This window comes from Ziziphus jujuba, chromosome 6, assembly GCF_031755915.1.
Source record: "Ziziphus jujuba cultivar Dongzao chromosome 6, ASM3175591v1".
NCBI lineage: Eukaryota > Viridiplantae > Streptophyta > Magnoliopsida > Rosales > Rhamnaceae > Ziziphus > Ziziphus jujuba.
In genome coordinates this window covers 7,172,853-7,198,301 of record NC_083384.1, presented here as the reverse complement: position 1 = coordinate 7,198,301, position 25,449 = coordinate 7,172,853, and the positions used below count along the sequence as shown (strand labels likewise).

At 38.5% G+C, this 25,449-nt stretch overlaps 1 protein-coding gene across 1 annotated transcript; it reads right to left on the bottom strand.

Annotated features, from left to right (window-relative positions):
- Positions 1–14,441: 14,441 nt before the first annotated feature.
- On the bottom strand, positions 14,442–16,006 carry LOC132803974 (disease resistance protein Roq1-like). Its single transcript, XM_060817844.1, has 3 exons — positions 15,787–16,006; positions 15,010–15,502; positions 14,442–14,733 (listed from the first exon to the last, which is right to left on the bottom strand). Exons 1-3 carry the CDS (start codon positions 16,004–16,006, stop codon positions 14,442–14,444), a joined length of 1,005 nt encoding a protein of 334 aa, XP_060673827.1.
- Between the last annotated feature and the right edge of the window lie 9,443 nt (positions 16,007–25,449).

The following is a 25,449-nucleotide window of genomic DNA, read 5'->3' as shown; positions in this document are numbered from 1 at the left end:
GCGTCCGGCGGCCGTTCGCCGTGAAATTTGGAGGTTTTGCCGGAAATGAGGTGGGCAAGCTTTCTGTCCGGCGCGTGTACAGTAACTCGGCCGGAATAGTGACAAAATCCGGTGGCCGGCGGTGGCTCTCTCTTTCTCTCTCCTCTCTCTCTTTCTCTCTCTTCTCTCTCTTTCTCTCTCTTCCCCGAGTGTTTTAACAAATAAAACCCCTGCATGACACTGTTCATGCCACGTGGACCAATCAGAAACTGACACGTGGCGTTTCACTGTTCACCGACCCAAAAAAAAATATTAAAATAATACGGTATCCGGTAAACTTCAAACGTCCATAACTTTTTAACCGGATGTCCGTTTTGAGCGTGCCGCTAGTCTGTGAACTCGTATCGACGAGCACTTCACAACCATGCATGAGTCAAAGCTCAATTCCCCATAAACAAAAAGTCAACTCCGGCACCCCTTGGACAGTTTGGACCGCAACTTGTTTCGTCCATAACTTTCAAACCGTAGCTCCGTTTTCGACGTGCTACCAGTCTACGAACTCGTGGCATCGTGCACTTCGCCACGGTGCCCTAGTCATCTCGAAATTCCCACCGAGTCAAAAAGTCAACTTTTGACCCCTTCGGTCAACGGTCAACCTCGGTCAACGTGCACGGATTCCGGTGCGATTCGGGACGGGGTGTTACAGCCTTCCCCCCTTACAAAAATTTCGTCCTCGAAATTTCTGCACGTCACTGGAACAGATACGGGTACTGCTCACGCATCCGTGCTTCGGGTTCCCACGTTGCTTCCTCGACCAAGTGGTTCCGCCATAAGACCTTAACTAGAGGAATAGTCTTGTTGCGTAGCGTGCGTTCCTCGCGATCCAAAATCTGTACTGGCTGCTCCACATACGAAAGATCTTCCCTTATCTCTATATCCGGACTCTCGAGTACGTGCGAAGGGTCTGCAATATACTTCCGTAGCATCGACACATGAAACACGTTGTGTACTCGAGCTAGCTCTTCCGGTAACGCCAACCTATACGCCACCGGGCCAATCCTCTCCGTAACCTCGTAAGGCCCAATATAACGAGGACCCAACTTACCTCGTCGTCCAAAACGTACTACTCCTTTCCATGGAGATAGTTTTAGGAATACCCAATCTCCTACCTCGAATTCCAAATCCTTTCTACGCACATCGGCGTAACTCTTCTGTCTATCTTGGGCAACCTTCAATCGATCCCTAATGATCTTCACCTTGTCCAAGGTCATCCTTAAATACTCAGATCCGACCGCATTAGTTGTTGCAAGGAACCTCTCTTCTCCTACCTCACTCCAACACAAAGGTGTCCGACACTGCCTCCCATATAAAGCTTCATACGGGGACATTCCAGTACTCGCTTGATAACTGTTGTTGTAGACAAACTCTATCAGTGGCAGTTGTTCATCCCAGCTACCGCTAAATTGCATAATGCAAGACCTTAGCATGTCTTCTAATGTCTGGATTGTGCGCTCTGCTTGTCCATCAGATTGTGGGTGAAAAGCGGTGCTGTAGTTAAGTCTTGCTCCTAGTGCATCAGCCAACTTCCGCCATAGTCGTGAAGTAAAGCGCGGATCTCGATCGGAGACGATGGCTAACGGTACTCCGTGAAGACTTACAATGCGTTGCACGAACAACTGGGCTAACTTCTCGGGCGAAAAACGTTCTCGTACCGGTAGGAAGTGTGCCGACTTGGTGAGACGATCAATGATTACCCAAATGCCGTCGTACCTTCTAGGTGTGGAAGGAAGCTTGAATACGAAGTCCATGTTGAGTTCTTCCCACTTCCACACGGGAATCGGTAAAGGTTGGAGTAGTCCCGAAGGCTTCTGTCTTTCTGCTTTCACTTGTTGACAAATCAAACACTTTGATACAAAGTCTGCCACTTCTCTCTTCATACCAATCCACCAATAATACTTAACAAGCGTCCGATACATCTTGGTACTCCCAGGATGCATCGCATACATCGAGCTATGCGCCTCCTCCAAAATCTCCTTCTTGAGTCCTGGGATATCCGGAACGCAAAGTCGTCCTTTATACACGAGGGCTCCATCCCTCCTTATGGAAAATTCCGGATCAAGACCTTCTTGTACCTTGCCCTTAATTGTCCTCAACTTAGGATCTTCCATTTGGGTCTCTACTATACGATCCACCAACACCGGTCGTACCTGGAAGCTAGCCATGAGAACTCCTGAAGGATGCATATGCATTAACACCCCCATCTTCTTCAACTCCACCATGAGAGGTAGTTGGATGACTTGGATGTGAGCAAGGGATCCAGTAGCCTTCCTACTCAAAGCATCTGCCACTACATTCGCCTTACCCGGGTGATAGTCAATCACACAGTCATAATCCTTTAACAACTCCATCCATCGCCTTTGCCTCATATTTAACTCCTTCTGAGTGAAAATATACTTGAGGCTCTTGTGGTCGGTATAGATTTGGCACGTGGCCCCATACAAGTAGTGCCTCCACTTCTTTAGAGCAAAGACTACCGCCGCCAATTCTAAGTCGTGCGTAGGGTAATTCTGTTCGTGCTGCTTCAATTGCCGAGATGCATACGCTACCACCCTTTGATTCTGCATTAGCACGCAACCCAACCCTTGATGGGATGCATCACAATAAACCTCAAAACCTTCATTCCCATCAGGTAAAGTTAAAACAGGTGCGGATGTCAACTTTTGCTTCAACTCCTGAAAACTCTGTTCACACCTGTCCGTCCAACTAAATTCAACATTCTTTCGGGTCAATCTATGAAGCGGCCCGGCAGTCCTTGAAAACCCTTCAATAAAACGACGGTAGTAACCCGCTAATCCAAGAAAACTTCGTACCTCCCTCACAGTGGTAGGGCGCTCCCAACTCAACACTGCCTTTACCTTATCAGGGTCCACATAGATACCTTCTGCCGACACGATATGTCCGAGAAAACCCACTTGATTCAACCAGAATTCACACTTGTCGAATTTAGCATATAGCTGATGCTGCCTTAGAGTTTGGAGCACTCTCTTCAAATGCCTCACGTGCTCTTCTTGGCTCCTTGAATAGATCAGAATGTCATCGATAAATACAATGACAAAATGATCCAAGTCCGGACGAAACACCCGATTCATCAAGTCCATGAAAGCTGCTGGGGCATTGGTGAGTCCGAACGACATCACTAGGAATTCATAATGTCCGTACCTCGTCCTAAAGGCAGTCTTAGGAATGTCCGACTCTCGGATCCTTAACTGATGGTATCCCGACCTCAAGTCGATCTTGGAGAACACCTTGGCACCTTGGAGTTGGTCGAATAGATCATCTATCCTTGGCAACGGATAGCGATTAGGAATGGTGACCTTATTAAGTTGTCGGTAGTCTATACACAGCCTTAGACTACCATCCTTTTTCTTTACAAACAAAACTGGGGCTCCCCACGGCGATATACTTGGTCTAATAAACCCCTTATCTACCAAATCTTGCAACTGGACCTTTAGCTCCCTTAACTCCGCTGGAGCCATCCGATACGGTGGTAGAGAAATAGGCACGGTGCCTGGAATCAATTCAATGGGAAAGTCAACTTCCCTTTCCGGAGGCAATCCTGGTAACTCCTCAGGAAACACGTCCGGGAAATCCCTCACAACGGGCATGTCTTCCAACCTGACCCCACTTACTCGGGTATCTATCACATGAGCCAAATACCCCTGGCAACCTTTATTCAGTAGCTTCTTGGCGGTAAGGGTAGATATCAACCTCGGTAAGGGCCTTCCAACTCCTCCATGGAATACTACTTCTGGCAACCCTGGCCTCCTGAATGTAACTTCCTTGCTGAAACAATCTACAGATGCATGGTTCCTTGCCAACCAATCCATGCCCAAAATTACATCAAGTCCGGACAGATCCAACAGGATCAAGTCCGCCTCCATCACTTGATCTTCGATGCAGAAGAAACATTCCTTGATTAACTGGCTAGGCCACAAGGATTCTCCTGCAGGAGTGGCTATCTCTACTAGACATTCTAAAGGAGTAGGGGTCATACCGACCCGAGTGACGAATTCCTTGGAGATGAATGAATGTGTTGCTCCCGGGTCTATAAGTACTAATGCATCATTACCAAATATATTCAACGTACCTGCCACGACGTCCGGTGTAGCTAGGGCCTCCTGCTGCGTCATCGCAAACACTCGACCCTGCCCTGTCTGCTGGGGCCTCCGTCCTCTACCCCTGCTCGGTCCAACAGGCTGTGGGACTGATCCCGATGAACCTCCTACTGCATAACTCCCTCGGGAACTCTGACCCCGCGACCCACTGGCCTGATGTGATGGTGGGCTCGCCCCTAACACTCCCGCCTCTCCATAAGGGCAATTTCTCTTAATATGTCCCGCCTGTCCACACTGAAAGCACACACCCTCAAACTGGCAAATCCCATGGTGTGCTCTATTGCAACGTCTGCAGAATGGCTTGGGGCTAAACCCAGAGTGCTGATATGAGCTCGTGCCGCCGCTGATGGAATGGCGCGCTGGTTGGGGCATACGATAGCCGCCTCTCCTCTGAAATCTGCCTCGAGGGCTGAACCCACCACTGTCTGAGCCTGAACTATGACTCTTCTTAGATGCCCCCTGTCGAGGTACCCCGCTGTACGAACCTTCGAACGGTCTGCGCCTCGAGGGTCTGTGTATCTCCGCCTGTCTCTCTAGCTCGAGCGCTGCATCCCTCGCGGACTGATAGGTGGGGTGTACTGACCCAGAAAGGGTGTAGCCGATGCTCTCGTTCAACCCGTCTATGAACCTCACCTTCTTCGCGTGATCGTCGGGAATCAAGTGCATGCAGAACTCTGACAGCTCCCGGAACCTCCTCTCGTACTCTGTCACCGTCATGTTTCCCTGGCGCAGTCCCTCGAACTCTCTCCTTCTCGCCTCACGGTAGGCAGGAGGACAGAACTCAGTAGAGAAGGCAATCTTGAACTGGTCCCACGTATGCCTTCTGCGGGTCTTCTCCATTTGCCACCACTTCCGGGCGTCTCCCTCTAACATGAACCCAGAAATCCTCACCATATCCTCATCGGGGCACTGCATCCCCTCTTCCAAGATTTTCTCCATGCTGGATAGCCACTTCAAGGCTGCAGCTGGGCCTTGGCTTCCATCGAACTCCACGGCTCCTAAACGTCGAGCCTGATCCACGGATCGGTTACTAGAGCTTGAACCTCCTAAGGCTCTAGTTAGCTGAGAGACCAGATCTCTAAGGCTTGATCGACTCCCGGAACTCTCAGCCGAGCGTTCCCGAGTTCTACGTGTGTCCCGCCGACTCATCGTAGTCGATTACTGAAGAAACAAACAAGAGTTTAGAAACAGGGACACTTAAGCACGATTACAAAAGGAAGGAATTTACGGATGGGCTGTACAGCAATGCACAGTCCCTTAGGATTACAAGAACCTATGCTCTGATACCAACTGTCAGGACCCGTCCAAAGTTCCCCACCGGAACCCTAGACAAGCCCTGATCCCAGGGAAACCCTACCGGACCCTTCTGTGGAAGATCCGGCAGCACCTCCCCTAAGGGATTTACTTACCACAAATTTACCTGCACTGAAAACACACTTCAAAAATATCCCCTTATTCCTCCCACAAACTACAAATTGGTTCCACAAATTGCAGTACTTAAAAAAAATAAATACAGTAATCCAGTGCAAAATAAATACAACAAGAGTGAAAGAAATATTACAACTGCAATAAAAGAATAACAGGGTACTGCCGAACTAAAACAGCGAGGAAGATCGAGTCCGCTCCGAGTGAACACCGACTACCTGGTACCTAGAGGAACGAAATTTAAGAGTGTGAGATGCTAATCATCTCAGTGAGCGACCCTACTACTCTACACTATCATACCACGGTAATAGGTATATAAATAATAATTATTTGGAAATAATAATGTCTCTCAAAACCCTTACAATTCTCTCAGTTGGAAAGGTTCCCCTTTTAAAACATTTTCACAAAACCCTTTATTCATATTTCCCGAAAACCAAGACATCAATTAAATACCAGAACAGTAATATTATATTTTTAATTCCAATACAGTTTCCAAACATTTTATTTTTAAAACACAGTTCTGAAAATCATTTGATGCACCCACTATATACCAGTGGCGCCAACAGTACCCAGCGTCCCAAGGTACCGCCAGACAGGAGGTTATAGAAAGAAACCGGCATACGGTCGCGTGGCGTCCCACTGCGCCGCTGCTAACCTGGTGTCCCGGCCAATGGGGGGTGGCCACCCTCTCCGATGGCATCCACAGGACACCCTCATAATATCACCTGCGCGCTACTCACACCCACCTGCGCGCTAATCATATCCGTGTGCACAATATCCATATCACATATACCATATCACATAATCAGAACACCAGTACGTGCACGGTGCATCTAAAAATCATAAAATCCACAATTTAAATTATAAAACAAATTTCACATTTTTCATAAACATAGCGGGCATAATCCATCCGCTTGAACCGGGAAATTCTCCACAATTTCCTTATAATTAATACCATAAATCCCATGATTTTCAAATCCACCAACTCCCAAATCCATCAATTCAAATATCCACATTTTTTCCAAGCATAAATAATTCTCAAAATCTCATAATCAAATCTCATAATATTTCATGGGCATATTTTATAAAAATTGAAATCACCAACATAACCAAATATTTTCCTTGAAATATTTGAAAATCAAATCGTGCCCAATTTACCATTAAAACCACACCAATTTCAAAATCCTCAAAACCATAAAATAATTCCACATGGCATAAATTGTAGAATTCGCATTTTCTTAAATCCAATAAATTCATAAATAATTCTACAATAAATTCAATAAATATTTGGCACATAGAAATTAAATTCCAAATATTTAATTCACACATAATATATTCATCAATTAAATTCCCCAAAATTAATTTGAAGGTGGGTCACTCACCTTGTGCACGTATCTCAATCAAGATCCTCCGCAGGATCGACTCCGCTACTTGCACGTGCACCTAAAACATCCACAGTACCAAAACCACAAATATTAATATTTTATTCGGGTAATCCCCAAATGGGTACCCGAGGAGCGAACACCAAACGATAACTAAAATTTACGAATTATATACCGAATCGAAGCTCGAGTGATGCTAATCACAGATCCGGTCTTAATTTCCGATGATCGTACCCGACGGGGTCGGAATTTTATCGGGACGCTTTTCGGGTTTCGGCTCCGCAATTCTCCCAAACCGTCGCGAATTGGTGGAAACGGAAGTCGGATTTGGGTTCAGGAGGTCGAACACTGCGGACTGGAGCTGGCCGGAATTTTCGGGGTACTTGCCGGAACAGTACTTTCCGGCGGGCCGCCACGTCACCGGCAACCGTCGCCGGAACAGTAATTTCCGACGGTGGCCGTTTGCTGTGAAATTTTGCAGATTTGTAGATCGTGAGGAGAGCAATCCAACGGGACCGACGGTGAGCAAAATGGAGGTCGGACGGCGGAGAAATCACCGTTTGAAGATTTTCGACCCCTCGCCGGAAAACGCTCCGATCCCGGCGCGTCGGTGGTCCGATGGCCGTGATTTTTGGTGGGTAGGCCGGACTTGAGGAGAGGATGCTGGGTGTATGGCGCGTGTACTGTTTATCGGCCGGAATAGTGCCGATTCGCGGTGGCCGGCGGTGGAGGGGAAAAAGCGCCGCCAAACTTCGGACGTCCGATCCGGGCGCGTCCGGCGGCCGTTCGCCGTGAAATTTGGAGGTTTTGCCGGAAATGAGGTGGGCAAGCTTTCTGTCCGGCGCGTGTACAGTAACTCGGCCGGAATAGTGACAAAATCCGGTGGCCGGCGGTGGCTCTCTCTTTCTCTCTCCTCTCTCTCTTTCTCTCTCTTCTCTCTCTTTCTCTCTCTTCCCCGAGTGTTTTAACAAATAAAACCCCTGCATGACACTGTTCATGCCACGTGGACCAATCAGAAACTGACACGTGGCGTTTCACTGTTCACCGACCCAAAAAAAAATATTAAAATAATACGGTATCCGGTAAACTTCAAACATCCATAACTTTTTAACCGGATGTCCGTTTTGAGCGTGCCGCTAGTCTGTGAACTCGTATCGACGAGCACTTCACAACCATGCATGAGTCAAAGCTCAATTCCCCATAAACAAAAAGTCAACTCCGGCACCCCTTGGACAGTTTGGACCGCAACTTGTTTCGTCCATAACTTTCAAACCGTAGCTCCGTTTTCGACGTGCTACCAGTCTACGAACTCGTGGCATCGTGCACTTCGCCACGGTGCCCTAGTCATCTCGAAATTCCCACCGAGTCAAAAAGTCAACTTTTGACCCCTTCGGTCAACGGTCAACCTCGGTCAACGTGCACGGATTCCGGTGCGATTCGGGACGGGGTGTTACACCGAACCTCCGACAGGCCGGGATCGGAGCGTTTTCCGGCGAGGGGCCGAAAATCTTCAAACCCCGATTTCTCCGCCGTCCGGCCTTCATTTGCCTCACCATCGGTCCCGTTGGAACCCTCTCCCCTCAATCTACAAAACTGCCAAAAATCTCAGCCAACGGCCACCGCCGGCGACGGTTGCCGGTGACCACGGCGGCTCGCCGGAAGTTACTGTTCCGGTGAGTGCCCAGTTGCACCGCTAGTCCTTGTCCACTGTTTCCGACCTCCTGAATCCAAATCCGGCCTCCTTTTTTGCCAATTCACGATGGTTTGGGAGAATTGCAGAGTCGAATCCCGAAAGCTTTCCGGCGATATTCCGACCCCCTCAGGTCCGATCTTCGGAAAGTAAGACCGAATCCGTGATCCTTGTTCCACGAGCTTCGATTCGGTATATTATTCGACCATTTTGGTTAACGTTTGTGTTTAACCCCCCGGGTATCAGGTATTATTTATCCGAATAAAATATTAATTTATTTGACTGTGTGTGAACTGTGTTCTAGGAGCACAGGTGAGTCGTGGAATTGATCCCATGGTGGATCATGGTTTAATTGTGTGCTCCAGGTGAGTGACCCACCTTTAAAAATATTTTGGGCAATTAATTATGTTTAATTGGTATTTAAATTATGCTCATATGGTACAATTTAGTTATGGTTTTATTGTGATTTAATTTATTTATTATGCATGAGCAAAATATATTTCGGTAATAGTCATACGTGGTTTTAAGTATTATTTTGCGCATAATTGGTTTAAATATTTTATGAAAATATTTGTTAAATTGGTGGTTTAATTTTATAATTATGCCCACGGTATTTTATCTGTTGAACCTCGTATTACGAGAAAATTATGGTTTATTTGTTATCAATGTTTTCGTACCGGTTTGTTAAATAAAAATATGTGGGATCGTAAGTGTGAAAAGTTAATATATTTTCCACGGTAATTTTGGAAAACAGTACGGTTGGTTTAATAATTATTTTAGACGCACTCATATAGTATTGGTGTTCTGGTGAATGTACACGTGGTTTAGTTGTCAGGACCCGTCCAGAATTTCTCCCCGGAACCCTAGACAAGCCCTGATCCCAGGGAAATACCACCGAACCTTCCAATGGAAAATCCGGCAGCACCTCCCCTAAGGGTAGAACTAATCAAAAATTTCCTGCACTAAAAACACACTTCTATATTCATCCCCTTATTCCTCCCACGATACTACAAATTGATTCCACAATTTTTCAGCACTTCAAAATAATAACAACAACAACCCAGTGCATAAATAATAACTACACGTCCAATACAGTATACAGAGCATTATACAGATAAATATAGAATTTATACAATGACAGATAAGAAGTAATACAGGATGGAGAGGAAAAATGGAAGAAATACTTCTTGAACTTCAGCAAGGAACTGAGACGTTGGGCTCGCCCCGGACAATCAACATCTCCAACCTGGACCTAGGGGAACGCAATTTAAGAGCGTGAGATGCTAATTATCTCAGTGAGTGACCCTATCTACTGTACACCTTTAATATTAATAGTATACCAAATAAAGGGATTTAATAAATCAATACCGAACAATTAAATAAATAAATAAGTAAACATTTGAAGTAATACTTTCTCTCAAAATCCTCACTATTCACTCCGTTGGAAATGTTCCCCTTTTAAAACAATTTCACAAAACCCGATATTTGTACTTTCCGAAAACCAAGGGACAAATAATTTAATAAACAACAAATAAATAAATAAATACCCCAAATATAAATAAACTGCAATAAATTATAATAAATAATTTTGTACTCTTTGGGGTTTGAAATTTCTATCCGAAAAATTTGTACTTGACGCACCACACCATATACCAGTGATGCCCTTCGATACCCAGCGTCCTGAGCACCGACTGGCGGGGAGATTAAAGAGAGAAACTTGCAAACGGCACTTCAGCGTCCCGACAGTACCGCTGCTGAAACCATCATCCCGGCCAAGGAGGGGGGCGGCTGTGGCCAATAACAAACTTGCCTGCCCATGGTCCAATGGCAACTACGGGAGAAATAATACTTGAGTGCTAAACCACATAATACTTGCGCGCTACCACGTGTCTATACACTAGAACACCAATACTATATGAGTACGTCTAAAATAATTATTATTAACCAACCGTACCGTTTTCCAAAATTACCGTGGGAAATATATTAAATTTTCACACTTACCATCCCACATATTTTTATTTAACAAATCGGTACGAAACATCGATAACAAATAAAACCATACCTTTTCTCGTAATACGAGATTCAACAATTGAAATACCGCGGGCATAATTTATAAAATTAAACCACCAACTTAAACAAATATTTTCATAAAATATTTAACCCAATTATGCCCGAAAAATAACACTTAAAACCACGTACGATTATTACTGAAATATACTTTGCTCATGCACAATAAATAAATTAAACCACAATAAAATAATACTCGGGAAATTCTTAGTAACCCTAAATTCCGTTTAGTATCAATGGGTAAAATTATATATATAAAATAATATTTTTTCCGGACTATTTTTAAAATTCCACCACATGAGCATAATTTCAGATACCAATTTAACAGCAATTAAATATAATTAATTATCCCAAAATATTTATTGAAGGTGGGTCACTCACCTGGAGCACGCAATTAAACCAAGATCCACCATGGGATCAATTCCACGACTCACCGGTGCTCCTAGAACACAATTCACACACAATCAAATAAATTAATATTTTATTCGGGTAAATAATACCCGGTACCCGGGGGCTCAAACACAAACGTTATCCAAAATTGACAAATTATATGTCTATGGAAAGCTTATGAGATGAGGATCACATTACCGACCTCCATTGAGTTTAATTCGACCGGCGGTGGCCAGAATTTGGTCGGAAAGATTTGGCCAAATTTAAACTTGAGGGATCTCTCAAACGGTGGGGATTTTGGACAATCTAACCCCGGAAATGGACTCAGAGGGGTCGAAAATGGTGGAATAGAGGTATGGATCGGGCTTGGTTGGTCGGAAACGGCGAGAATCGCCGAAAAATTTCAAGTCGCCGCCGTGGACTTCACCGGCCCGATTTGGGCACGTCCGGCGGCGACTGGCCGAGAAAATTGGAGGCTGAGGTCGCGGCGAGCTGGGCTTCACCGGTGGCCAGCGCGTGTGGCTTTCCGGCGACTGAAATCCGCCCAAGCGGTCGGTCAAAGAGAGAGGGGGAGAGAGTCAAAGGAGAGAGAGAGAGGGAAAAATTCCTGCTAGTTTTTTTGATGGCTCGGGGAAGAAGAAGGGAAGGAAAGGAAAAGAAAGGAGAAGGAGGTGTTTTCCCACGTGGGGAAAAGAAAAGAAAAAGAAAAAGAAAAAGAAAAAGAAAAGAAAAAGGAAAAAATAAATAAATAAATTAAAATTAATTAAATAATAATAATAATAATATTATTATTTTAAAATAATAATAAAAAAATATGATATTACACATGGTTGACATGTGGCTTCTCAACATGGTGACACATGGTCACCTTCATTAAGTCGCACGTGGCACATCGTTACACGTTCAAAAATAATATTAAAATAATACAGTATTTGAAAAACTCTACAGGTCCATAACTTTCAAACCACATGTCCAAATCGGACGTGCCACTAGTCTACGGACTTGTATCGACGAACACTTTACAACCATGCATGAGTCAAAGCTCGACTTTGCATGAATAAAAAGTCTACTCCGGCATCCCTTGGACAGTTTGAACCTCAACTTGTTTTGCTCATAACTTTCAAACCGTAGTTCCGTTTTCAACGTGCTACTAGTCTACGAACTCGTGCCAATGTGTACTTCGTAACGGTACCTCAGTCAACCTAGAATTCCATCCGGGTCAAAAAGTCAACTTTTGACCCCTTGGTCAACGGTCAAAGTCAACAGTCAACCTCGGTCAACGTGCAAAAATTCCGACATGGTTCGGGACGGGGTGTTACATTAGCGCGCAAGTATTATGTGGTTTAGCGCGCAAGTATTATGTCTCTCGTGGTTGTCATTGGACCGTGGGCAGACAAGTTTGTTATTGGCCACAACCGCCCCTCCCTTGGCCGGGATGACGGTTTCAGCAGTGGTACTGTCGGGACGCCGAAGTGCCGTTTGCAAGTTTCTCTCTTTAATCTCCCTGCAAGTCGGTGCTCGGGACGCTGGGTATCGGAGGGCATCACTGGTATATGGTGTGGTGCATCAAGTGTAATTTTCAGATAAAGCTTCAAACCCCAAAGGTGTTCAAAAATTATTTATTATAATTTATTACATTTTAATTATATATTGGGGTATTTATTTATTTATTTATTTATTTATTGTTTATCAAATGGTTGATCCCTTGGTTTTTGGGAAGTACGAATATCGAGTTTTGTGAAAATGTTTTAAAAGGGGAACATTTCCAACGGAGTGAATAGTGAGGGTTTTGAGAGAGAATATTACTTCAATTGTTTATTATTTATTTATCTATTTAATTGCTGGTATTAATCAAATCCCTTTATTTGTTATACTATTAATATTAAAGGTGTTCAGTAGATAGGGTCACTCACTGAGATGATTAGCATCTCACGTTTAAATTCCGTTCCCCTAGGTTCAGGTTGGGAGACGTTGATTGTCCGGGGCGAGCCCAACGTCTCAGTTCGTTGCCGGAAGTCCACGAAGTATTTCTTCCCTTTTTCCTCTATATCTTGTATTACTTATTTATCTGTCATTGTATAAATTCCACATTTATTGTATAATACTCTGTATACTGTATTGGACGTGTAGTTGTTAATTATGCACTGAGTTACTGTTATTTATTTTGAAGTGCTGAAATTTGTGGAATCAATTTGTAGTATTGTGGGAGGAATAAGGGGATGAGCATAGAAGTGCGTTTTCAGTACAGGAAATTTTTTATTAGTCCTACCCTTAGGGAAGGTGCTGCCGGATTTTCCGTTGGAAGGTTCAGTGGTATTTCCCTGGGATCAGGGCTTGTCTAGGGTTCCGGGAAGGAATTCTGGATGGGTTCTGACAATGATGCTCAACAAGATGTACATATGTAAAACCATATAAATAATCCAAAATATCATCGATATATATACTCTTTTGTTGTATAATTTTCTGATTAGTCAAACAAAAATTAAGAATAACACGATGTTTGAATTGTAGCCTTTTTGCCTTTGGGTTGTTTGGGTTCTTAACCAGTTGTGCTTAAGCAACCAAAAAAAAAAAAAAAAAAACACTATGTTTGAATTGAAAGGAGGAAAGTAAAAGAAAGGATAAGTTTAAAGAGGAAAAAGATGAATATTTTTTATTAAAAATTTTGGTTGCATAATTAGTAAACGTAAAGGAAAAGTAAAATTATGAAAGATAATAAATATTTTCATATAACAATAATACTAAAAATAATTTTGGAATATTTAAAAAATTTATTAAAAGCTTTTCTTTTCCATTTATTTCTTGCCAATTTTAAAAGAAAAACAAAGCAATTAGCATGATAAATAAAATAATCAATTTCTTCCCTTTGCTACTTTTTCCTTTCCTTTCAATCTCATTTTAACTATCAAAATAAAAGATTTAAATATTTTCCTTCCTAGAATTCTCTTACTTCATCAATCTAAACATACTAAGGCTTTTTGTACAAGAAAATAAAAAAGCAAAAAAGCAATAATAATATGGAAAAATTCATGCTAATGGTAAAAAAATAAAACCAATTAAATATTAATAGAATGAACGCTTTTCCTTTCCTTACAATTAATTAGGTTTTATTTGTGTATATTCAAACGATGGCGTTCCTTTCTTCTTTTTTTGGGTCAATAAACTATAGTGTTAATCAATAAGGAGAATAATGTAAAAACCATTTACTCATTTGATTGGGCATTGATTCTCTTGGAATTGATGTGAGGATTGACCACAACGTTCACTAAATTGTCTTATTTAACTAGTCCAACCCACACTTTTTGATATCCCACTTGTTGACTCCTTCTCCCTCTACAAACACACGGCAAGAAGCCTCGATGACATTGCTTCAAACAGAGGACCACCCTGCCCCAAATACACTTTGAAATATAGCTTGAGGAAGAGTGGTCTTTCCAATCCTGCCACACCATAAAGACCTATGATGCGAATATTCGCTGAGCCAATGCATAACAATCCTTTAATTTCCTTCACAGGCTTTTCAGTTCCAATCAAGTGCCTCTTGAAATGATCATTTGTTGATCCATACTTAGACAATTTCCATAAAACATCTTCAACAATTTTTTCAATTAACTTGTACTCTGGCCTAGCAAATGAAGAAATCAAATACAAATTGTAGGTTATAAGAAAGGGAATCGTACTTTATTTACTGTTTTGACTTTTTAGGAAATATATGAAAGGGGAAATGTCATCAACCTCTTGGAGGTTTGACAAAAAGACCTTCTAAGCTTAAAAACTCATCACTTAGACCCTGGACTTGACACCCTGAAATTAATTAGTAAACACTATTACTCTCTTTAGCAATATGTCATTATTTATTTATTTTATACACATATTATAAATTGATAAGATAGAAAGTTACCTTCCTTTCTTTGAATCATAACCAATGATACCAGCCACTTTACTGAGAGCATCTCTCCACTGCTGCACCTTGTCCATATTGTCCTCGAAACATTGTTCATATTTATTAAATGATGCAGCATAATTTTCCTCCTGTTTTCGTACCATGAATGGTTCTATGCCATAAAAAATGGATATGACATCATTCCCATTTCTCTCGCATTCGTGTATGCGAATCACTTCATCCAAACACCATGTGGAAGATGCAAAGTCTTTGGAGAAGACTGTTATGCAAATTTTAGATCCCCTAATCGCCTCCATAATTTCTGATATGTCAAGCCCACCTTCAAGGTATTCATCATCCTTGTAGATCAGTATATGCTTTTGACAAAGAGCATTATAAAGGTGTCCAATAAAACCATCCCGGGTGTCCTCTCCTCTGAAGCTGAGAAACACCTCATACTTTTCACGAGACGAAGAAGAAGAAGAAGAAGAAGCAACCATATGTTTATAACCTAAAAAATCCACAAGCAAAGTTTAAAATTAGTGAAAATTAGAACTATCCTAATTACACATATATAATATAAATATAATTAAAAAGCTCCGTCATTTTATCCCTCTGCTCTGCTCCTCCATAAAGGCTCACAACCCCAACCCAGCATCGTTCTCTTTAATTTCTCTTTACATATCTAATGGCCGTTTATAGATACGATTTCTGGCCATGGCCAGGTGCTATAAGTTCAGAATCATAAAACATTATAGAAATAAATAAATAATACAGATTCTAACTACTACATGCCTCTGTTTCCAACATCACACCTTGGCTCTCCAATGAAGTTGCTGCAGCTAGGTTCTCCGACGCCGTTTTGCCATCTTTTATTGTTCTCCGACAGGTTGCCTATCCACGACACGGAAACCCTCTTCGTAAGTTGCCCAAAACGCTGCGTTTCTGTCACTCTGTATTGTGGAGAAGAACAGGGGAAAAACGCATTGGTAGCCGCGTTTACTTTATTGGTCATCATCTAGTAAAAAGACTCTATTAGTCAATAGCCTATCACAACACTTTAACGATCATATCAGAATTTCTCCTTGTAAAATGCTCTATCATTGCATTAATCAGAATGCTTTTATTTTTTTTTTATTTTTTTTTTCAATTAACTATAAAATTGAAGAAAAAAATATTTTCAAAATATTTTAAAATAAACTTTTTTTTTTAACCCCTTTCAAGAGCTAAGTGTTTGTTTAATTTAGTACTAGCGTTGCAGGTAGAAGGGGTTAAGCTTCAGTGCTATTGGTATCTATATATACACATTATTTAATAGAATTCAATGCTCATTCTTGTTCAATTACTAAACTTCACTGATTCTTGCAAACCAACTGCCTAATCCAAGGAAGAGCCTTCTTCATGAATCTTAGAGTGTGCTTCACGGTGCCCATAAACGCAACGTAGAGAGGGAATTGTAAGAGTGCTAACACTGTCACCGGAACAAAAGCCACACCGTAGACAAGAGTGGTGGTCCACCGCTTCTTCATACGAACGATTAGAATTACAGTGGCGGAGAAAGCCATCATGGTCACTGCCACTGCGAGGAACAAGAAGGTGAATGCCAGCGTAAGCTTTTGGGGAAGAGACTTGTGGAAATCTTGAAGCCTGAAGGGGGAGGTGAGGATGGAGATGAACATCACCATCGATGTGAGAGCGCTGATGAGGGATAGAATGTCCGTGATGGTGAAAATTGCAAAACAAAGGTGGTGACGCAATATCAGAAGGCCCGTGGACTGATCTGAACCTCCCGGAACGGTATACAGTACTGTGAAGGCTACGTTGGCGATCAGCACTGCGATTACTAAGCAGGATTCTGATGTCCGCTTTAGCCAATTTTATGCCTCTTGGAGAAGATATGCATGAGACTTTTCAAAAAAGTCTGGGGCGGTTTGACCACCTTTGCTGTGGTTCATGACGTAATGGGATGGAATTAATTTCCGTATAATGTGAATCCGCCCGAGACCGTCAACCGACAACCCGCTGGGGTGTTGATCCAATACAGATGAAGGTGGGACCGATCACTAGAGCCAAGAAGTTCAAGGACAATCTTGCTGTATTTATCCAAGGAATAAGTCATAATCAAGAGGGGTTGTCCATATCTAAAGAACCAAGGCCTGTTTTACTCATACAAGCAATAAAAGCCAAAACGGGCCCGGATGACGTTTTTAGTGCCAATATGGAGGTCGGGTTGTATGAATTGGATCCCCATTCTTATGGGTTCAATTCATATGGTGGATGAGTCATAGAAACCAGCCAAAGCAGCTTCAAAGCCGAACAGCATAGTGGTTTGCGCACAAGGGGAAGAAAGGCCAAAATTTGCTGTATTCCTTGCTGGCTTTACTATATTTTACTGTATTAGCCTTTTCTCATATTTCTAAGCAAGGGCAACATGAGGAACTTCATAATAAGCTTATTTGGCATTCCACAAAGACTATTGAAACTGATTTGGAGTCCAATTAGGTCAAAAAAAGGTCATTATCAACCTAGCCGAAAATTACCATATTTAGTTTCCTAATTTGTTTTTACTTTTTGTTTTAGAAAATTATCTTTAATTTTGGATTTGTATTTATTTACTTATTGAACAAATAAGTTTAGGAAAGTTTTTATTTTATTATTTTGTTTGTAAATTAATTAATTCCTAATTGAAAATAAGGGAATTAATTAATTAGGTTAGGAAAAAGAAAGATTCAGTCAAGCTAGAACTCTTCATTGGGTGGCCGGTTTTTCCTAGGGTTTTGAGGGTTTATTTTGTTTCTTTCAAAGCCTATTTAAAGGCTTATTTTCAATAAGAATACAACTTTGATTTGATTGAGAAAATACTTGTAAGATTAGCTATCTCTTTGTTCTTTGAGAACACCTAAAACACCATTAGAGAATTGGTTATTTTAGCTTGACTTATCAATAGGTTTTCCATCCCCTATTGTTACGTCTACATTATATCACGGTTTATAACCTCAGGTTGGTTAGGGGTTGAGGTCAATTCCATTAGAACTTGAACGTAATTAAGATCCGGGCTAATATAATACGGGTTTAGGAGCAGGTCGTCCTAGGTTCGTATCACCGTACGTGCTGCACACCATCATTTCACAATATATTAGCTAAACATTGGACAATGCTTGCTACATGTAACAAATAATATATGGTGGCTGTATAATACTAATAGTTGACAAATTGATAACCTCCTAAAATCATGAAAGATAAATCTAGATTAAAGCCAAGTTGTTTGATATCAAAAAATTATTTAAAGTAATCTTTAGTTGTAAAATAAAATTATCTCTTAATAAAAGGATAAAAATACATAATATGTTTGTTAGTTCATGATCACATGCATTCATTTCCAAATAGATTTGATGTACTTAACAAACCATGAAATAATGATAAAAAATTAAATACAATAGAATAAAACAATTTCTAAACTAGTTATATAATATGTATGTATGTATGTATATATATGATTAATTTTATCAAATTATATGTTAAAAATGTATAATTGGACTTAATTAACATTAATAAAGTAATAGGATAGGATAACTATTGTTATTCCTTTTTATTTAAAGGATAAGTATTGGGAGTAAAATGTAATTAGCCATAAATATAACTATACCTCAAACCATTTCAATTCATCTTGCAACAGAAGAGTAGGATTAGGCAAACTTCGACCAGAATAATGGGTCATATCAGCAACATGGTGCAATAAGGTATAGCCATTGTCATCAATTCTCCGAACTAGTCTTGCCATCGGAATCTTCATCTTCCTCACACGTTCAAAGATATTCCTCTGGCGGTGCCTAATGGCAACATGCATAATACTAAGTCCTTGGTCGCTATCATGCTTTACTGCCTGTGGATACTCATCCAGTATCCCATTAACGATCTTTTCTATACCCGTGCTAGTTGCTATAAGCAATGGTGTTGTATTTATAAGAATTAATGGTGAAGGAATATAATCATCTTTTTCCTCTTCATCTTCTTTCTTTCCTAATACAAGGGGTTTCTCTGATTCACTTTCTTCTATTTTTCCAAAGGAAATGATTCCTATATCTGGTTTTATATCAGTTTTCTCCCATGACTTGTCTTTTTTTATGAGTAACTTGAATGTTGCCTGCCATTGGCCATCCGATCCATATTAATAGCAATTTGTTCATAAAGAATTTAATTAATAGTTAGATAGAAATGCACTTCAACTTTCCAATTAAGGGTTGTTTAAGGCCTTTCAAAAAGTAATCTATAATTAATTAACACATAATGGGTTCAAAATTAATTACAATGATTATCAACTGCCAAATAAATGACTATACACTAAGGGATAACAAGTATCCAAAAATATTTATTGTCTTCACTTTATAGGGTGGAATTAAATATGAAATAAATGTTGTAAAAAAAGTAGGAAAGAAATGCTAATGAGAAATGCAAATATATACACCTATGCAAATTGATATACCTCGTTTTAACATAAAATTTTTTTATTAAATTTTAAATAATATGAAAAGAATTTAAAATTTAATTAATGGTCAAATATAAATTTAATAATTTATTAAAATTTTATTTACAGAAAAAGAAAGCCTATTTGAACTTCTTAGTGTAATCCAAAAATAGTAAAAAACATTACCTTCTTAATTTGAATCTAGTTCTGTGTATATCTATATACATAGAGAGGTGAAATTAAAGATAAGTTAAGACACATACCAGCACATAGGAACATCCATAAGCCAGAGTACAAGCTGGTTATTGCTGCAATTATGGGCAGCACAATCAGTAGGTACAATTTATCTGTCTATATGTAAAATAATTTTGGATACATTTCGCCATCATTTATTTTGAAAAACTTATCAAATTGCCTTCGAGTGGTTTGACCATGGAAGTGTCAATTTTATCCTTAGTAAAAGTCAATTTAATATTTAATGGACCAAAGTACCCCTCTCTTATGTGATATATTAAAGAAATATAAATTTAATTATTAATATATGTACATTAAAGAAATATAAATTCTAGGTATATTAAAGAAAAATGAAAATTCTAGATATATTAAAGAAAGATAAATTTAATTATTAATATCTATAGAAAATATGGTCAAATTAAATGAACACGATTTTGCCATCTGGCTTCCCCAGATAAGGATGTTCACTGACTGATTTGGGTGGGAAGAAGGCCAAGGGAGAAGGCCCTTATTATGTTGAAGAAGGCATTCTGATGCTCCCTTGGACCATCATGTATACCCAAGTTTGAAAAAGGGGTGGAACCACGCGGCGGCTGCCAATTGGTTGGCCATATGCTTGGTCCGAGGATGGTCGTGGTGAGTACTACCGTAGAAGAAGATGGTGGCTGGTTTTGGTGAATTTGCAGAAAGAGGAAGGACCAAGGAACTGCACGGGGTTGAAGAAGACCACCCTTCCCCAATCACCCAAAACACCTGATATATATATACTAGGTATGGCCACGTGCGATGCACGTGGTTTGGATTAAAATTTGAATGTTTAATAGCTTTTAAGTAATATGGAAAAGTTTGAATAAAAAATTGTTAAATTAGTTTTTTTAATTAACATTTTTCAATTTGTTTAGAAGGATTTAATATTAAATTATTAACAAACATAAAGAAATTAATCATTTTATCCCAAGTTTTTCATAAATTTAATATCCAAATCGCATCATAAAATATCCGGTGTATGGATGTCCGATGTATCATATATGTTCTAATGGAATTGACCTCAATCCCTAAAAAAACAAAACAATCATATATGTTCAAAAGCATGATTTCAAATATATAAAAAATGACCAGAAAATTTAAAATAAATAAATAAATAAAAATAACATCAATAATATAAGTAACATACATTGAGCTTACCTATTTGAAGAATTTACTAAACTCAACAATTCATGAAATACAACATTTTTGGTCAATGTATAATCTAATTCATCTATTGAAGGCATAATATTCAAAATTTTTATACATTGTCCCATCTTTGCTCTAGACAAAGCCACATATAACTGACCATGAGAAAAAACTGGTTCCGATAAATATACACCAACATAGTCTAATGTTTGTCCTTGAGCTTTATTAATTGTCATTGCAAAACATAATCGTATTGGAAATTGTTTACGTTTAAAATGTACGACATCTTTTACATTCTCTATTGGCATAAATGGAATTCTAGGTAAGAAAACTCTTTTTCCTCGATATTCTCCAACACTAATTTCTGCATCTATCACATTTGATCAAATCTACGACAAATTAATCTTGTTCCATTGCATAGCCCTTCAGAAGGATTAATATTCCTTAATAGTATAACTGGACAATTTACTTTTAATCTTAATTCATGTGGAGGAAATCCATTAGGCACTAACATATTCAAGAAATCTTCATGAATATCTTGTTGACTTTTATCTAAACATTCATCATAACTATAATATGTTATTGTATCACCTACAAATCTATTTATTAAGACATTATTAATTTGATCCACATAATCATTTTTAGGTGTTAAAATAGCTCTATTTATCATAAAATCTAAGTTTTCAGCATACTTTTCAATTTCAAGAAATACATGTTTAATTAAGTTATCCAATGCATCTTCTTTATCAACATTTGGAACAATCATTTGACATGGCAATTTAATATAATCATCATGAATATATTCTTCAACTCCATCACCAATGCGTAACAAATATTGACTAAATAAAGGATCAAATTGAGCTCGCATATTTTGACTTAATTTTATTTTATGTAATTTTGGCCATAAATATGAATTAACTAAAGATGAATTTATAACTTCTTCTCTAGTACCTTTTGGAACTACAGGAAGAACTTGTCTAAAATCCCCACCAAAAACAACTACTTTACCACCAAATAACAAATCACATTCATTTATATCTTGTAACATCTTATCTAATGATTCAATTGCTTCCTTTTTTACCATCGGAGCTTCATCCCATACTATTAAACTTGCATCTTTCATAAGTTTCGCTAATCCTGATTGTTTACTAACATGACATGTATTATGTTCTTCCATCACTAAAGGTATTTTAAACCTGGAATGAGCTGTTCTTCCACCAGGTAAAATGGAAGCTGCAACTCCTGAAGATGCTGTAGCAAGGGCAATTAAACCTTTTGATCTAACAGCAGCAAGAATTGTTTTATATAAGAAAGTTTTTCCACTTCCACCAGGGCCATCAATGAAAAACAAACCAGGTACTTTAGAGAACACTTTATCTAATATTTGTTCGTATGCATATTTTTGTTCAATATTTAAAGATTGTGCACATGCAATATCATCATCATTTATAACAATCGATAATTCCTCACTAATTTCTCTATTATCATCATGAATATCATTGTCATCAATGTCAAATTCCAAAAGATCATAATCAGCTAAAGTTTTTCCCATTGATTCCAGGATAATGTTAATATGTCCTAAAAGTTTTGATCTTTTAACTCTATCACTATAATTTAAATATTTAAAATCATCAGATAATGCTTTCTCATATTTAATCCATAAATCTCTCTGATTACTTGGACTACAATATACTAATAAAATAGCAAACAACCTTCGTAAACTATAAGGCATTTGGTACAAAGATGCTTCCTCCAAGCATAACTCAAAACTATTATCAGATTCTAATAGACCATGCAACAAAGCTGCATCATGATATGATAAGCATTGAACACCATTTACACATTTAAGATCATCAAAAGATGTGGCTCCCCTAACATGATTTAATAATAATCTTAGATAATACCTCTCATGATCAAATGGATTCATATTTACAATTCTACCAACAACATCACACCGTTTGCGTATATTCCAAGTTTTAAATTGGGAGGACCAAACATAATGTGTAGGAAACTCCCTATATAATAATTGTCTACTGTTTACATTTACACGATTCATAACAAAATATTCAGTAAGCATAGTTTTTGCAAAGAAATCATTATTCACAACAGATTGTAAATTAACAGAATTCTTGAAACTCATCATTTGCTTATTTTCCAAATGAATTTGTAATGTCATTACATGTGGATGCATTTCATTTAAAGAAAAGCCATAAATTCTCCACATCGCTTCAGGCGGTGATATCCATCTAGCAGACTGAAAACTATGTATTTCATCAATATCTTCATCATTTTTAAATGACTTTATATTCATTGCAACTTTATCATGTCCTTTGTATATATATTTATATAAATATTTAACAGCCTTTATTGTAGAACATATTTCAACATTTATGTGGCAGTCAAACTTTGCAAGCAGATAAGGATTGTAAGGAACCACCCATCGATTATCTAGAACAGATCCTCTAACCTTAACTTTACAACCATCATCACGTCTTCTATACAATGGAAAAGAATTTTTCCCTAAAACAGTTTTTGATGTAAATGACATAGGAAATTTATTTTTACAAGTACCATCTTTTTTCATACATATGTTTTTAGGATTAAATTTTCCACAAGGTCCATGCATCATGTGTTTTTTTACAGCAGAAAATAAATGTAAATTATCATTCTTATTTGGTATTTCAGCACATACAATCTTATCAAATATATCGGGACATAGTAACTTTGAATTAGATTTTAAAATGATTAATATATGAGCATGTGGTAAACCTCTTTTTTAAAATTCAATTACATGTACATGTGCAGCTACTGGACCAAAAATTTCATCTTTAAAAAGATCTTTCTTCAACTCTTCTAATTTAGCTCTAAACACACGTGAAACTAAATCTGGTCTATTTTGTGCTTCCTCATTTTTTATCAATTCTTGTTTAATTTCTATCCAATTTGGATTGCATGTCATAGTAAGGAAAATATCTGGCTTTCCAAATATTTGAACTAAAGTCATTGCATCCATATACCTTCTACGCATATCTCTAGGACCACCGATAAAAGTAGAAGGCAATATAATTCTTCGACCAACTTTTATGCCCCTAGGTTCTCCAACATCAACACTATCCATAATTCCTTGATACAATTCAGCACGAATCTCAGTTTGATTTTTTCTAAAATAATCAAGCCTATAAGTTTCTAATTTTACATACATATCTACAACAAATTGTTGCAAAAGACGTCCTATATGCAAAATCATCGAATCATTTAGTGATATAATTTGCAACTTATAAGAATAATACTCACGACATGAAACGCTATTTCTTTTCTTCTTCATTCCCATCACTATAGAAAAATTGCAAAGAAGATAAGTTAGCAGGACTATTGAAAATATATATACATACATAAATTCTGTTGTTTAAAAAAAAAAAAAATACACCTTCTGTTTCCTTATCAAGCATGTCTACAATAGAATCCATTTCAGTCACATTGGTCAAAAATTGACCTTCACAATATGATTGTCTTTTTTTTTTGTTAATTTTTTTTATTCCTTGATGCCAACCAGCATCTCCAAAAGGAAATATCAAAGGATATTGTAATGCATCATAACAACCAAAATAGTATTCTATTTTATGACTATATCCAGCTTGATTATACACAACAATTTCACGATTTCTATTTTCAGAATTCATATCTTCTATCCATATAGCAGTTACTTGAGATGCAGTGGGAAGATTATACACTCTCTGATCTAATCCGACATCAGATTTGATATGAATAGAATAATTTTGTAAATTTTCAATATCTTTCAAGCTTCGAAAAAACTTTACATAAGGATTCACAGAAAGAATTTTGGTTATTTTTTGTGGCAACATTAAATTCATTGAATTAGAACAGCGAAGATGATTTTCTAACTCATGTTCAGTGTCGTAAAAATATAATTGTAGATATGATGGTTACTTATCCATAGGTAACAATTCATTTATGTAATGATAGACCTGTCCTTGTACACGAAAAGTGTAAATACCTTTATTTCTCATACAAAGTTGTTTATCATATTTGACACCAAAAGAAGTGAAAGCAAATGTATTATTGTAGGTTCTAACATATTTTCTAAATTCTTTTGCTTCTTTAGCATCTAAAGTAAATAATTCATACAACTCAATAGGCATTTTATTATGAACCAATAAAACTTCTCCATTTGAACAACAAAATCCCTTGGGTTCATATTGTAATATTTTAGCATTGCAATGATTACAAAATGTAGGATTTGATAGAACATGCACACTACTAACTATTTCTTTCAAAATGTTTTTTCGTTGCTTTATTTTCTTACAAACACTTGTTCCTTTATTAGATATTAATGACTCATTTTCAATTTGATTTTTCAAATGTGCATTAACTATGCCACTCTTAGTTACATATCCAATGGGTAAATTTTCTGCATCATTAATACCAACCTGATTTGATGAAGATCCTAAATATATAATTTTTAACACTTCATTATGTGCATTTCCTTCTTTGGTTTGTTGCTTATTAATTAGTTTTTTTTCCCTTTCGATTTTTTTGCATATCTTTCTCTTCTTTTTCTTAATTGT